This window comes from Ahaetulla prasina, chromosome 1 (genome assembly GCF_028640845.1).
Source record: "Ahaetulla prasina isolate Xishuangbanna chromosome 1, ASM2864084v1, whole genome shotgun sequence".
Lineage (NCBI taxonomy): Eukaryota > Metazoa > Chordata > Lepidosauria > Squamata > Colubridae > Ahaetulla > Ahaetulla prasina.
The window spans coordinates 56,631,107-56,647,283 of record NC_080539.1 but is presented as its reverse complement, the minus strand read 5'-3'; the positions used below and the strand labels follow the sequence as shown (position 1 = coordinate 56,647,283).

The 16,177-nt window shown below is 39.8% G+C and overlaps 2 protein-coding genes across 7 annotated transcripts in view; both read right to left on the bottom strand.

Annotated features, from left to right (window-relative positions):
• The window catches only part of RPS6KC1 (ribosomal protein S6 kinase C1), a 103,701-nt gene extending 94,643 nt beyond the window's left edge, over window positions 1-9,058 (bottom strand). For 3 of the 6 annotated variants that reach the window (XM_058165375.1, XM_058165378.1, XM_058165377.1), the window contains exons 1-2: window positions 8,874-9,058; window positions 351-386 (exon numbers count right to left, since the gene is read on the bottom strand). In XM_058165375.1, the coding sequence (XP_058021358.1) occupies window positions 351-386; window positions 8,874-8,978 (141 nt within the window). In that variant the 5' untranslated portion in view covers window positions 8,979-9,058. The remainder of the gene's footprint in view (window positions 1-350; window positions 387-8,873) is intronic. The other 3 variants (XM_058165376.1, XM_058165379.1, XM_058165380.1) reach the window with 3 other exon arrangements.
• A 727-nt stretch (window positions 9,059-9,785) lies between these two features.
• On the bottom strand, window positions 9,786-16,135 carry KTI12 (KTI12 chromatin associated homolog). Its single transcript, XM_058165374.1, has one exon. It carries the CDS (start codon window positions 15,998-16,000, stop codon window positions 15,233-15,235), a length of 768 nt encoding a protein of 255 aa, XP_058021357.1. The 5' UTR covers window positions 16,001-16,135; the 3' UTR covers window positions 9,786-15,232.
• Window positions 16,136-16,177: the final 42 nt, after the last annotated feature.

Below are 16,177 nucleotides of genomic sequence, written 5' to 3'. Positions count from 1 at the left end.
TTAAAGCATTTTTTTACTAGGTATTCACTTGAACCGGTAGTAAAAAAATGCTTTTTAAAAGTTTTTAAAAAGCTTCCCAAGATCGCATGCCACCATTTTTTTTATTAACAGTTCTCCGGAACCGGTAGTTAAAAATGCTTTAAAAAGTTAAAAAAAAAAGTTCCAATGATCAAGCATCGCTCACTGATCATCAGAACTTTTTTTTTTACTTTTTAAGCATTTTTCTACTACCGGCTCGGGCAAATAGGTAGTAAAAAATATGGTTTAAAAAAGTAAAAAAAAAAGGCTCAGTCAATTTTGCTTTTAAAAAGACAAACTAACATAAATGTAAACAAAAGAGCCTTCATTACCTCTTGGACATCTTCTGGATTTTTTCGTGAAACAATCTGAAAAACAAAAGCAAAAGTCTTTTTAGTGCTCAAGGCTTTTAAAAGGATAAAAAATAACAAATGAAATAATACAATTTACACAGACTGAACTAGGAAATCTGTTTTATTGTGGAATCCTTGGTGCTCTGTGAGTTTAGTTGTGTGTTTGCAGATGTTTCATTAACCAATTAGATAACATCATCAATGTGAGAGAGGGTATTACATGCACTTTATGGTCACTCATTCACACATTTACAGCCTTGGTGGTCAATAACCAGAAAATAATTAAACAATTACCTCAGATCATTTTCAACCAAACACTGAGGCATGACATGTTCTTTAGAATTCATAAATAATCCAGTGAATCTAAAATAACAGCAAAACTTTACTGGTTACAATGTACATTTGCTCTTTCCCATATGCACATAAACACACACCCTCCAGGTCCAGGTCAACTAGACTACCAGACACTAAATAAAGAGATGGAAGGCGTCAAGTCTGGATCGAAAGCAACTCAAAGATTTTAGGGCAGACTTTAAAATCCCTTTAATCCCTCAAAGTCTTTGCTTTACTGATTCACAAAACTCGCAACTACTCTGTCCTTGTTCATTTATAAGGAGGAGGAGGAAGGAAGAGGAAGAGGGAGGAGATGGGGGAATGGATTCCATGTGCTCAAGGCCAATTTCTTTTGTCTTGTCTTTTGTTTATCAAGGACTTGATTCCTGCTTAACTACCTCACCGAAGAAACCTTTAGACACTTCAACTGTAGATATGGCAATTTCAGCCTAGCCTCACACATTCCTCCCTTTGGCATTGAGTTAAACAGGAGATGCCACCAAATGGGGCTCACTCATCACCCAGAGCATTACAGGTTTTTTTTTAATGTATTCTTGACAGTAGGTTTGCTATCCAATTGGCATATATTATTTCAGGAAAAAAAGATTTAACACACTGAAAAATTGAGGAAATTAATATAAAGGAAAACAATACAAATGGCAAGATTACGATAGTTCTCATTTAAGTTGGGGTAATCGGCTTATCCTGTGTGGGAGACAGGGCATATAGAAACACCCAATGGCAGAATCCCTCCCTCATCCCATGCTCACATAACAAAAAGAAATATTTAGCTAAAAATTAAGGGGTAGAGTCATAGCAGAGCCCCATAGATTAAAAAAACAGGCGATTTGTAGGGCAGTGGATATTTATGATTCCCAAAGTTAGTGAAATATCGACTCCTACTGGTTGCACCTGAAAGATGTAAGGTAACTCTCTTGTGGTTTGCCCATAGTTTTGGTTCTGGAAGTGGTCCAAAGTGAAAAAAGCATTCCCTCCTATGAGTCATTAGTAAAATCTTTTAAAGCAGTAATAACTTTTAAACCTGAGGGTGTACCAAACCATGCGCAATAGGGGGAGGATGGGGACAAAAGAGGGAGTGGAAGAGAAAAGTAATCAAGCATTTATATAGACATAAATTTGAGAGTGGTATTACTATCCATTTATGTCCAGGTACACTAAGTAGGGTGAAATTACGTCAACTGTGTGTGGTTCCTTCCATGGTGATCTCAGGGCTGCCAAACCCATTTCCCCCTCAAGATTATCTAGCAGAGCTGTCACCTGGGATTATCTAGCAGAGCTGTCACCTCATCCATTTGTTGGTCATCTCCAGACTTCCTCAAGGAATAACTAATCACTTGAATAAAACATTCAGAGGGTCAAATCCATGCATCCCATTTCAATACCAATAAAAATGCTACACATGCTCCCAGGTTCAGTTTATGATCACAAACTCACAGCCCTGTTCAACAGCCAGGAAACAATTAGGGACATGTTCAAAACACTTTCAACCAAGCACTTGAAGCACAACAGGTTCTTTGGACTACACAAGAGACTCAGTGAATTTAAAGTAACAGCAAAACTTTACTGATTTCAATGTACATTTGCTCTTTCTTAAACACAAACACTCGTGCACAAACACCCACATACACACATTCATATACATTCACCCACATTGTTTTCAGTTAGGGAAAACCATCAGTCTAGATCCAAAAACTAGGAAAACTTCTCCTCCTTTTTTTTCTTAATGACTTGGTTCCTTCTTAAATACCTCCCAATCTTTTAGACAACATTTAGGGCACTGATTTCTCTTTGATTGTTTGCCTGGTGTTAAATCTCTGCTTATCAGGATGTTGGCTGGTAGACAGGATATGTTCCAGTTGTTTCGTTTCCTTCTTAGTTTTTTCATTGTCTCTTTTTAATGATGTGTAAATATGATTTACTTCTATGTGTCTATTGTTGGCTGATTTGTCTGAGTGTCAAGCTTCCAGGAATTCCATAGTATTTTTAGATTTAGCCAAATTAACTCTGAGCATCTAGGTCATATATTACCAAAAATAGGGCCACAGATAAGGGAAGAGTATCATATGGCTTATCATATACTATATTCTACACATAGTTTATATGTGAATCTGTATATTTGATTGGAAGCTGCCCAGAGTTAGTTATAAGATGGGCAGCTCTATACATGTTTTAAATAAATAAACAAACTTGCCATTCATTCTTTCTCCTTTTCTGTCTACATTGAAAATAGTGGAATTTAAATTTAACCTCTGACTTCTAAATATACACAGGATGATGACTTTTCAAGGACAGCTTCTGTTGATGGAAGCTATTTTGAAAGAAATCATACTAATGATACCTGGCTGCTGAATGAAGGCAACCAAAGAATTACGAATAGAAAAGAAGATGAACTACTCTATTCCTATTTGTCCAAGAAGAGGATATGTTTTCCACCAGACAGTTTGTGAGTTTCTATCAAACACAATAAAGATTATCTTCTGACCTTGAATGAGTTAGATCTCCATGGCCAGAGAGAGTGCACTGATGGTCTAACTGAATTTCTATTCAAAAACTAGGCAAAATTTTATAGAACAGGCAATATTGACCACATTTTAAAAGGTAGAAAAAGAAGGATTCAGGCAATCTAGTGCCAATATCCAGGAAAATTCTACAGCATAATATAAAATCAATATATAAACATCTCAAAAATACAGAGGGTTAGCTTAGCAATAGTACATGTAAAACAATCGTTGAATTGCAATAGATCAGAATCTGAATGCCAATCAGAAGTGAGAGTTGGCTGCCAATAAAGCAAATGTATTGATAATACTGAACTTCAAATAAGTGGATTATGTCAACCAGCAACTCCATGTAGATATTAAGTAGGATAGAAAAGACAGACAAGCCCCATGGCACCCCACAAAGAGGTGGTCTCAGGGAATGACTTCTCTTCTCTAACCAGAGCCACCTTAAGGAAGGAATAGAACCACCATAAAAAGATGCCCCCAATTTCTAACCCCTGGAACCAGTGCATCACATCTATCCAAACTAGACCACAGGTCATCTACATATGTAAGCAAGACTATCCCCAAGCTAAATCCCAGACTGGTACTCCATTGAAACAAGTCTAAATAATCCATTTCCTCAAGGATTTATGCAGCTGCAAACCAATCCCCTTCTAAATAACCTTCCTCCAAAAGGAAAGGTTGATGACAGGGATATGAGTTATGCAAAGAATAAAAACGGGCAGTTCTTGCAATGGATGGATCTAAATGGTGAGGATCCAGAGTTCTATACTGGAACTAGGACATTTCATAATGTTCATTAAAAATTGAGCAAAAGAGGCAGGGGTGACCAATGAGCTATCAATTTTTGTAACAACATCAAATGGTTTTACTTAGTTAAAATAAAATTTGAAAGATGTCCAAAAGGAGTCTATAAACTAGCAGAATAAGCTTTAAAATGGTCAATGTTGCTCGAAATAATAGAGAAAATGTATCGTGTAATCTTTCTGTCACAGAGGCTTCAAAACCAAAATGTAATCCCATTAACTCTGGAATTAAAAATATTAATTGGTTTATTCCGTTAATCAAACCCTTTATGATTTGAACACTCACCCATCTCTCTGAGATAATGGGATTTCATGGAATATGGGGAAGCTGTAAAATAGTATACCCATTTTAAAAACATTTAAACAAGCCAGGGGCTAGTTTTTTACTACTTACCTATTGGCTGTCAAGTCTTTTTCCCCAGGACTAAATGTATACTTATAAATTTGTCACTGTGACAGATTGAAATCGCCCTAGGGCTAGGACTCCAAGCTTCCCTCAGACCCATTCTTCCACCCATGACCTTCTATATCTCTCTCTACTCATTTCTCATTCCCTCCTGAATATATACTTGCAGAAGGCACCCCACATTAACATTCTTTGCATGTCAATTCTCATATCTAATCATCACAATGAGATGCATAGAAGGGAAAATCCTGGCTTCAAACAGCCACTTAAAAGATCTCAGCTAGCAGTGACTGAAAACAGAAATAGGTCTTACGTTTGTGATGGATTAGTAATATGAGAACTGAAGTGGCTACACTGAAAAAGATAAAATTTCACATTGGAGATGACTAGGGAAGAAATCAGAAATAAAATTGGAATTATCCTAATGTTCTTCTGTAATCTTATGGGATAACCACACTTGCATTTTTGTGCAGGAAATCACACACACACACACGAAATAATATATTATTGTTGTTGTTGTTGTTGTTGTTGTTGTTGTTGTGGCTGCAGAAGGCCACTTTACTGGGATCTGCTCGCATAATTTGCCGATACATCACGCAGTCCTAAACGCTTGGGAAGTGTTCGACTAGTGATCTGTGATCACTGTGATCTGTGATCTGTGGCTCAGACTGCTAAGACTGCTAAGACAGTCTGTTATTAACAGCAGCTGCTTGCAATTAATGCAGGTTCAAGTCCCACCAGGCCCAAGATTGACTCAGCCTTCCATCCTTTATAAGGTAGGTAAAATGAGGACCCAGATTGTTGGGGGCAATAAGTTGAATTTGTATATAATATACAAATGGATGAAGACTATTGCTTGACATAGTGTAAGCCGCCCTGAGTCTTCGGAGAAGGGCGGGATATAAATGCAAATAAAAAAAAAATCCAGCATAGTTATCTCGTTTGCTGTGTATACTGTCATTTTGTGTAAATAATAATAATAATAATAATAATAATAATAATAATAATAAGAAGAAGAAGAAGAAGAAGAAGAAGAAGAAGAAGAAGAAGAAGAAGAAGAAGAAGAAGAAGAAGAAGAAGAAGAAGAAGAAGAAGAAGAAGAAGAAGAAGAAGAAGAAGAAGAAGAAGAAGTTAATAAATTTTATTATAATAAATTATACCGTGTTTCTCCAAAACGACGACCCACCTTAAAAAGAAGCCTTTTCACATTTTTGACCACATGTGATCAAATTAAGCCCTAACCACAAAATTAGCCCTAATTAAGACCCCAATCACCCCAGGGTGCAGGGGATGGGGCAAGGCACACAGATAAAAAATAAGCTAGAGTGGGGAGGGGGGTGGAGCTGCCCTATTTCCCAGGCCTCACACACCTGCCTCACCTTTTTCTGCGGCCGCTTGTCACTACTCGCATGCATCGCCCTGGCCTCCATTTCACCTTCAGATGCCTGCTGGAAGGCATCTGCAGCCAATAACAGAGCTCTGGATCAATGCCTTTTGGAAGGCAACTGAAGACAAAACGGAGGCCGGGGCAATGCGTGCAAGTGTTGGCAAGTGGTCACAGGAGAAGTGGGCCAGTAGTGGGCTCCTGCTGGGCAGGGCTGTCGGTGTCACCGCCGTGAGATGAGTCAATAATTAGAATCCTCGAAAAAGAAGGCCTAGCCATTTTTTCAGGGGTCAAAAGAAAATAAGATCCAGAGAAACACGGAGTGTGTGTGTGTGTGTGTATGTATATGTGTGTGTGTGTGTGTGTGTGTGTGTGTGTGTGTAATTCATTAACTTAACTATTCATTAATGATTGATTGATTGATTGATTTGATTTATATCATTAGAATGACTCTGCCAATAATGATTCCCATTTACCGCTGAACATAACAGCTAACAGGGTGCAAACATCTTATGGAAACTCAATTTCCTTCTTGGTAGAAGTGTTATTAAATGCATGCTAAATTGATGGTTATAAATTCACAAGGTTGAGCATCAAATGCACTTACAGTAGCTCTGCTCTGAAGAGTGAAATGTATGTAGATAACATTGTTACATCATTCCTGTAACACCTATTTTCCCTAAGGCATTGCAAGCTTTAGGTGTTAATTACATAGGAGCCATGTAATGCCCAGAGAACATGATGCAATGTGCATTAGATTCTGCAAGTCGGGGGGAAAAAATCCAACCATGCGCTTCATAACTGGTAAGGTTATGTGCACATTCTATATGCCTTCTACCGTACTGTATGTTTATAAGAATTTAACTTTCAACTCCAAAATAGTTTCACTTCACTGGTTTATGACACAGGACTTGCACTATCTCTATGTTAATATATATCTACCCCATTTTCTTGTTTTCTCCCCTTCTATCTCTTCAAATTACTTTGTAACGTCTGAAGAACTCATGAGAAAGATCACACCAAGTTAAGCCAACTTTGTAATTCTCGGAGATAAAATTATTGCAATTTGTTGTTCTACATATTGCAATTACCCAACTTTGGTCAGGAATAGAGAACATTTTCAACCTCAGAGACATATATTACTAGTTATTTAGACATACTATTGTAACACACATTTTTTCACACACAGATTATCAACAGAACTATGCAATCTTGGGCACAATCACTGGGAGGAACTAGAAGTTTTCATTGCTTTCTCTTTCCTCTCAGTTATTTTAATGCAGATTTCTCACTTGCCACCTAGCAGCAGTCTTCAATGAATCATCTTTCCACATGTAACGACCATGTTCACAGCAATATAGTTAGATTTTAAGTTAGCATTACTAGAACAGGAATGCAAACAACGGCAGGGTTTTTCAAACCAGGTTCTACAGAACCTGAGGTTCCATGAGCACTTGATGGAATTCCACAAGAGACTAAGCCCAAAAAATATTAAATAACTATAATATGTGTGTAAATAAAGTATTATATGTGCTTGTTCATTTTTTTCAGTTTTTTATCCCTAAAGTTTTGCCACTTGATAAAGATTTTTTTTTAACTTAACAGGCTTTACAATTGTTGAATGTCCACACTTTTTCAAAAAAAAGGAGAAATGAAGTGATTATACGAAATAAAAGCAAAGATCTTTATTTACAGAACTTTCCTCCAGCAGTACAGTTGGTCTGAGGGTCCAAAATACTAAATAGTTGCAATATTTAAGTAAGGTCTCTTAATTATGGACAGAGCTTGGAAATTCAAAGAGGACCTACTACCTGAAATAAGATCCCCTTGTAATGTTCAGTGCATTTCTACCAATGTTCAAAATAACCATGTAATGATTAACATAGCAATTTGGGGGGGGGGGTTAATCCAGACTGGGAATGAGCTTCCAAAAAATGTCTTCTATTTGAAGTATGAATGGGACTGGTTTGATTTGTGCACAGAACAAAACCTTCCTCCACTTAGATTATTTTTTAATATGATTCTTACACTGAACTCCAGGGAACATGGGGCTTACAATTTAATCACCTTTTGCCCTTCAAGGTAGACACCCAGAACACTCCATAACCTTCTGCTGCCCTTTGCAAGCAGAAAGCAAGTATACACTGCCTGTTGTTCAGGTTCTTCCATCTTATTTGGAGGTATGATGACAGCTGCTCCTTCCAACTAGCCTTACACCCTGCAAATTTTGACTGCTCTTCTCCCAGAACATTTTTACCGGGGCGGGAGGGGAGAGAACACCTGCCATACACAATTCTGACAATCCTTTGTGCCTTTCCTCGAAAGTAAGACCTCTTATATGCAATGTGGTTTACCTGAGACAAGCAATATCATTTCTGCACATATTCTCTCCTCTCCCCTCCCCACTCAACAAAGGAAGGGTGGATGGATGTGGGACTTTTTCTTCCATTTTCTACCATAGGGAGATGGGAGGGGCCGCATCACAGTCTTTCATAATCAAGGGAGTTGTTTGAGAATACAAGCAATAAATACATTTTATAGAAAGAGATGGAGATTCAGTGCTGTTTCTCCCCTCCCCGCCCCCGCACCCCGGTTCACGCTGTAAAAAGACTTGGGTGAGGGATGCTAAAAATCTGCCGAGAGGAAGAAGGGAAACGTCTTAGCTCAGTGGTCAAAAGCATATGCACTGGCTGCAAAGAACTCTGCTGCCTTCGGCTTTCAAAGACTGCGGATAACAGAACCAGGGGAAAGATGCCGGAGGAGGGACCAGCTACGCGCGTAAGACGTCTTGGGCGAAAGAAACAGCCTCGCGTTCCCTTGGATGTGCCGCACGGGACTCAGAGACGCCTAGTGCAGACGGAGGCTTGCTCCCGCCCTGCTACCGGAGATCTAACCCGCCGCTTCACGGAAACCCAGAACCAGCTTCGGGTCGGGGGGTGAATCGGCAGCTACGATCGGTGCGCGACCCTCGACTCTCGGCCACTGAAAATCATCGGGGAGGCGAGAGCACCCTGGCTCGCTTTCCTGACCACCCCAAAGGCAACTCACCCTCGCGGTGACCTTATATACCGTGTATCCCCGAGGGTGGCGCTTGGGCTCGGTGACCGTGTAGAATCGGGCCACCTCCCCGCCTCGATTCCGCGGGGAGATCATCCTTGCCGCCGCGGCTGATGGTGCAGCGGCCCTGTCGGAGATGCCCAGGCTGCCGCTTCCCCGGCGCCGGCTGGGCGCCGCCTCTCAGAGCTGTCAGTCAATCGATCCACTCCCGGGTCAGGCCCGGACTCGAGGCGGAAGCAGCCGCGGAAGTAGTGCGGCTGTACCGTTTCTCTCTCGTGGTAGTTCAGCCAGCGGTAATTTTTCCCGCTAGCAGGTCGATCCGTATCCCCCCACCCACCGTTAACGGCTGGAGACAAGAAAGAAAAGGACCGGGAGGATCCTCGCAACGATGTTAAAATCGAGCCAATAATGTCTGGGCATAAACAACTGTGGCGCTTTTTTGGTATCGGGAAAAAAATAATGGAAAAAGCGCTCGGCTTTGCCTGACATTCCTATTCTGGCAGGGAATTCAAGAGTTGAATTCAGTGAGGTTTAGACTCGTTAAAATTTATTTTCATCGTAGGCCTCGGTGTGCAATGTAAATGCATGTTTGTGGCATTTTTCTAACGTTGCTTTCTGTATGGGAAGGATGTAAGACAGAATTAAGAGAGAGAAAGAGGTTTGTTTTTTTCTAAATCCACTTAGTAATTTCCAGACAGATGTTACCTTACTTCAAATGTTGAACCAAAAAACAATAGTATTGCAATTTAACTGATTATGCGAAATTGGGTGCTTGTTTCAGTGACCTGTGAGTTTCAGTTATACAAAACACTTGAAGTAAGGTAATATAAAAATAAGAAATGAGTCCTTATTAGGGAATTTTGGTGAACAGTGGACTATTGTAGAAATAATGCCAGAATGTCAGTTTATTTATTTATTTATTTATTTATTATTCATATTTATATACCGCCCTATCTCCCAAAGGACTCAGGGCGGTTTACAGGCATTTAAAAACAGATAAATACAGTCTAAAAACAATTAAAAAACTTATTCTAAAAGCCTAATAATTAAAAATATAAGAATAAAACCCAATTTAAAACCCATAAATTAAAATCTAGCTCAGTCCTGCGCAATTAAATAAGTATGTTTTAAGCTCGCGGCGGAAGGTCCGAAGGTCCGGAAGCTGACGAAGTCCTGGGGGCAGTTCGTTCCAGAGGGTGGGAGCCCCCACAGAGAAGGCCCTTCTCCTGGGCGTCGCCAGACGACATTGCCTCGCTGACGGCACCCTGAGGAGTCCCTCTCTATGAGAGCGCACGGGTCGGTGAGTCGGTTTAACCAACTACATTCACCAAAGTACAATGAGATGCAAAATAATCTAAAATTTTCCCCAGGAACCATGTTCCACTACCAATTCAGCCATCTAAATTCCTGACATTACTAGGGGATCCTGATTTTTAAAAAAATCAACTTTCCAAAGTAACCAAGTTTTGACTTTTGCGGGTTTATGTTCAACACAACTGATAAATTTGGATAATGGGGAAGTGGACTTTCCATACCATGTTGACTATACAGAAAACAACCAGAATTCTGGGTAGGAAAGGACCTCTTGTTCATTTTGTTTATTTTTCTTCAGGGTTTTCTAATTAAGTATAGAATGATGAAGTTGGTTGGCAGTAAAGCAAACATTCCAGACAATAAATATTTTTGCACACAATAGTGAAATATTCACAAGGAAATATTGGTTCTTTTTGTATCAAGGTCTTAAATTAGCTAGAGAACTAGAATTCTAAGAAGTTCTGCTTTGGTTTAAAAGTGGCTTTTCTTAAAATAGTTATTTCTTCCTAACATATCCCACTATTTAAATAATTTCATTTTAAATGGATTCCTACTACCATTCTTCTGGAGTTTACAGGAGCTTGTTAAAATCTATTTTTATTTCCTAATTCCTGTATGACAGGATTGTCCTGCAATTGATAAGTAATATCAAGTCCTGTGAACATTATATAGGTTTAATAAGATTGAAGAAAATAGAGCAAGTGGAAAATACAGGATAGGATCAAATCATGAACATCCCTATAAAGTCTTTGGAAGAACTGGGGACTGTTGCCATTTAGGTTAAAATGTTTAGAATTTTTTCATACAATCATCAGAGAGCAAGAAGAATTTGATGACAACTAGTTAGCTATATCACTATAGAAAGAAAGTTAAAGCATAGTTCCACTGAATGTTGAATATGTCATTTATACATTATATATACTACTACTACTGAAATATATAAGAACAGTATTTTCATACACAAATATTGAATTAATCAGGATTTGGAAAATATGTTTCAATATAAAAGGATGTGAACACTTTAATACAAGTCTTTTCCTAGATCACATGTTCACTTTATCACATCTCAACACATTTTTCTATTAAATTAGAAGCACTGCAATAATTTGTGGTGTGTTTTCTGTATATTTGGGAGATTACAGTCTGAAGATCAACCTTCTGTTCAGATTTTTTAAGAAACCAATTTTTAGAAGATATAACTCATGATAAAAAATGAAAAGACTTTAGACCTTCTGACTCTTGTTTAGTCTTGATTCTGTGGTGTTATACTAGCTAACTATATATCATGTGTGTGCATGCACACACATATACATTATATGTAGTCTTCAAACATTTCCTTTATTTTTTGGGCCAGGGCAGAGGAGAGGAAAATACAGATACAAAACATAGGGAATAAATACTCCACCAGGCAGAATATTTAAAGGGCAAATGTCTGCAGAGTAAGTCTTCATCCCTGGAAAAGAATGCACAAAAGCCCCATCCCCACCTTTGCAGAAATCAGTGCCAAGCAGGGTGGAGTTGATTTAAATCAACTTGATTTAAATCATAATTTTTAAAGAGAAACTGTCATCTCTGTCCCACAGCAGCTCCTCCTCTGACCCGTTGTTATTGCCAACAGTCCCATTCACTTTAATGGGACGGCTGGTGATGCAGCAGTGACACAATAAGGTAAGGGACATGGTAGGCTGCAGGTGAGGGGATGCCTGCTAACAGGCACTGCCTTGATGGATCTGAAATGACAGGTGCTTTTTAAATGTAAGGACTCATTCTTGCTGGTAGTTAGAAGCTTTGTTATTATTTACAAACAAAATGAGTTTCCTATTTAGAGTGCCTATTATCTCAGCTTGCAGAAGTTGGATTCATTGAATGAGTTTACCAAAAATGTAATTATTGAAAAATATACAGCCTCATGTTACATAACTAAGTTCCATTTCATGCTGAATAAACTAAGCTATTAATGTATCTTAAATAGAAAACTACCTTTAGATAGATTTTTACTCCAAAAGCATTTTATTAAAATAAATATGATAAAAATAAAAACAATCTGATTTCAATAAAAAATCTGATTTTTTTATTTATTTATAAATAAATTCTTATCCACCCTGGTGCAAAGTACTATATAAGTACTATGTAGACCATGCAATTGGGCAAACTTTAGTGCCTTTACTCTCACATTCCCTTGTCAAGGTATGTTTTGGAAGCAGATTAAAATATTTATAGTAATAATAATAGCAGCAAAAGCAATAAAACCTGGTCACAAATTTAATATAAAATTTCTAAGTTCCTCCTGGATCCTGACTCAGTGTTTTTTGCTTTGAATCAATTTCACAATGAAGATCAATAATCAAGGTGTTTTGTGTGTGGATTTTCTACAACATGTTGCAGAATCCTACACAATGTGCAGATAAGTCATTATAAAATTAGTGCAATTAAGATAACCTCTGTCTGTAATTTACTGACAGATCTGTGAAAATGGTTACATTATTATACCCTTTGAAGGGTACCCGGAGACTCCAACTGGTCCAGAATGCAGCTGCGCGGGTGATAGAGGGAGCACCTTGTGGCTCCCGTGTAACACCCCTCCTGCGTAATCTGCACTGGCTCCCGGTGGTCTTCCGGGTTCACTTCAAGGTACTTGTTATCACCTTTAAAACGCTCCATGGCTTAGGGCCGGGATATTTACGGGACCGCCTACTGCCACCATTACCCTCTCACCGACCAGTGTGCTCTCACAGAGAGGGCCTCCTCCGGATACCGTCAGCTAAACAATGTCGGCTGGCGACCTCCAGGGGGAGGGCCTTCTCTGTGGGGGCCCCTACCCTCTGGAACGAGCTCCCTCTGGGACTTCGTCAACTCCCCGATCTCAGGTCCTTCCGCCGCGAGCTGAAGACGTTGCTGTTTCGAAGAGCAGGACTAGCTTGAACATAGTTTAAATTGGGGTTTTTTAATCAGGGGTTTAAATGGGGTTTTAAATTTGTATTTAAAGTTTTAAGGCATCAACTGAATTTAATTGTCTATTCTTTTTGCTGTTTTATATGTATTATATGTTTTCTGTTGTTTTATTGGCTGTGAACCACCCTGAGTCCTTCGGGAGATGGGCGGTATACAAATATAATAATAAATAATAATGGCAAAATAAATAAAAAATAGAAATGTAGGACTGTAAAAGCTAACAAATTTGTTACATTAGCTTCTGTGTGTTTTGCTTTTAGGGCCAAATACAGACCAAAACAGGCCAAATACAGACTTTCTTCATTAATGTGTTGTCATGCTGTAACCTGCAGTTAAAATCTATAAATTTGACCAGGATATATTCTCTACAACTTATAAATAAATATAAATAAACTACTACCGCAGATGTATTTTTGAAAAGAAAACAGGCAAGATCTTTTGTTTGAAAATGTTGCCACAATGTATTGCTGCCAAATGTAATACAGAATATACATCTGATGATTTTCTCCAAAGACTGCTTGTATATAACACTTGGGATTTTTCTACTATATTCAACTGCACAACTTGAGATTCTCATTTTAGATTGTGAGATCATGACAATGCTTCTAAGTTCTAGGTATAGTAGCCAGTATTCCCATGACAACTTCACTACAGTACTGTATAGATTTTCATGAGCATTCTTACTGTATTTGGTTTTTAAAGGGTAGAATCTATTTTGATTGTGACTTCTGCTTCATACTGTTAAAACTAGATGAAGAATGGCATCATGACAATAAGGTTTGTAATACATGAATTTGTTAGATATTTAGCTGTCATTTAATGCCATGTATCAAAGCACCCATTCTCTTTACTGAGAAGTGAACATTAAAATACCGGTAGTTGTTTTGCTTAATCATACCCAGCTCCACACATTTAACACAATAGCTTGAGTAAGATTATGCTAAAACTTAGAACTAAATCCCAAGTTAGTGACAATACTGAAGCTATGTAGCAGTATACGCACACAGATATAATTCTGTAAAAAGTTTTAAAAGGGAAGAAAAAAATATAAATAAATATTAAGTAAAAAAAGAAATCAAAGAAAACTAAAATGTTTAGAAAAGAAAAAGAAAAAATACAAAGAAATACAAAGACTCTTTATAATCTATCAAATCATCAAAACATAATCTAGTCAACAGTAAACAACTAAACTTGAAGGAATAGCCAACCATTTAGAAATAAGATCCAGAAGGATCTTGACAGACTTCAATACTGGACCTTATCCAGTAAAATGCAACACATGGATGAGCTTTGTGTGTGCCTTCTCAGTCAAGATCAATCCAAACTTGCAGCTCTTCAATGTTTGTTTGTTTTTATTTGCATTTATATCCCGCCCTTCTCCGAAGACTCAGGGCGGCTTACACTATTGTCAAGCAATAGTCTTCATCCATTTGTATATTATATACAAAGTTAACTTATTGCCCCCAACAATCTGGGTCCTCATTTTACCTACCTTATAAAGGATGGAAGGCTGGGTCAACCTTGGGCCTGGTGGGACTTGAACCTGCAATAATTGCAAGCAGCTGCTGTTAATAACAGGCTGCATTAGCCTGTTGAGCCACCAGAGGCCCTTTTGTTAATGTTAATCATACAGAGAGACAAATATTATAAGCACAATGTAATATTCTTTATGTAAACTTTTTTTAGTCTTATCAAGTCCAAATGATAAACACATTTTTCAGGATTGCACCAAATCTTTGATTAGAAAGCTGAATTTATGAATTTCAATTCAGTCACTATTTCTGCCAATTCACCTCATGGGAATCACTATGAATGTTGAAATCTACCAATGAACTTCTTTAAACAAGGCAAGGTATAAAAATAATGACAGTTGCAATTCAAATATAAATAGATGTATACTGAAAAACATTATTTTAAACATGTCTCCATCGGTCTTCATCAAATAGTTTCGAAAGCAGTCTATAAATTCGGCAAGTTACAGAATTCCTGTCCAAAATTAAATAGCAAAAAGTATCTCAATGAAGCGTCCTGCCCAAGTGCATCCTCCAGGGCCAGCAACTGCTACTCGGAGGAACCTGCTGAGCTCACTGCAGGTTTTGACTCAGGTACTGAAGAAACATGCCGCCCAGCTGGGGTAGATTTTGTTCGCCTTCTCCCGGGTGCATCTTCGCATAACTGAGGAACTGTCTTCGCAGGCGGCTCAGCTCAGCCAAGCTGACCGGCCTGTTAAGCATCAAGCCTGGAGGCTCTCGGCCGCCTCCTGCTAGCCCATCCACCGCCACCGGAATGAACTGTCCGGCCTGGGCGCCGTCCCTCTGGGCAGCCATGACGGCGGCCAGCACCTCTTGGGTCAGGCGGTCGAGTTGGTGAAGGAAGCCGGCGGCTTGGAGCGGCTGGGAGCGCGTGGACTGGTTGGGAGGAGGCGGGCGGCGCTCCAAGAGGGCGGCGCGGATCTCGGGCAGCGGCAGGGGCTCGGCCGGGTCCTCGGGCGCCAAAAAGAGAGGCCAGTCCCAGCGGTTCTGCGAGTCCGGCGGCTCCAAAGGAGGGCGGTCGGGGAGCGCGCCCCCTCCCGGGCAGAGCACCAGGCAGTGCGGGGTCCCCGCGTGCTTGCTGAGGCAGTAGAGCTCGTAACGGAAGCTCTTCAGCTCGCTGCCCGCGTCGACGATTACTACGTCCCGCTGGTTGAGCAGCCGCTCGGCCGCCGCCCGCAAGGCAGCCCGGCCTCCGGCCACGTCCGCCTCGGACACAACGAAGGCGCGCCGTTCGCCTTCAGAGACCAAAGCGACGCGCAGCTCTTCGGCGCGCCGGCTCTTGCCGCTGCCCGGCAGCCCGCAGAGCAACACCAACGGCATCTCGCCGCCTTCGCTCAATCTCCCGAGGAAACCGCTCGGTCTATCATTCCTGCTTCCGCCCAACGCTGTGATGGCGGCAGCGACGTTTCCGTTAGTTAACCAAGAGGGTTTTTCGAGCGCGCTTTCTTCTTCCGGTTCCCTCCTCACCCGTCCAATCACTTCTTCGAGATTTGGACA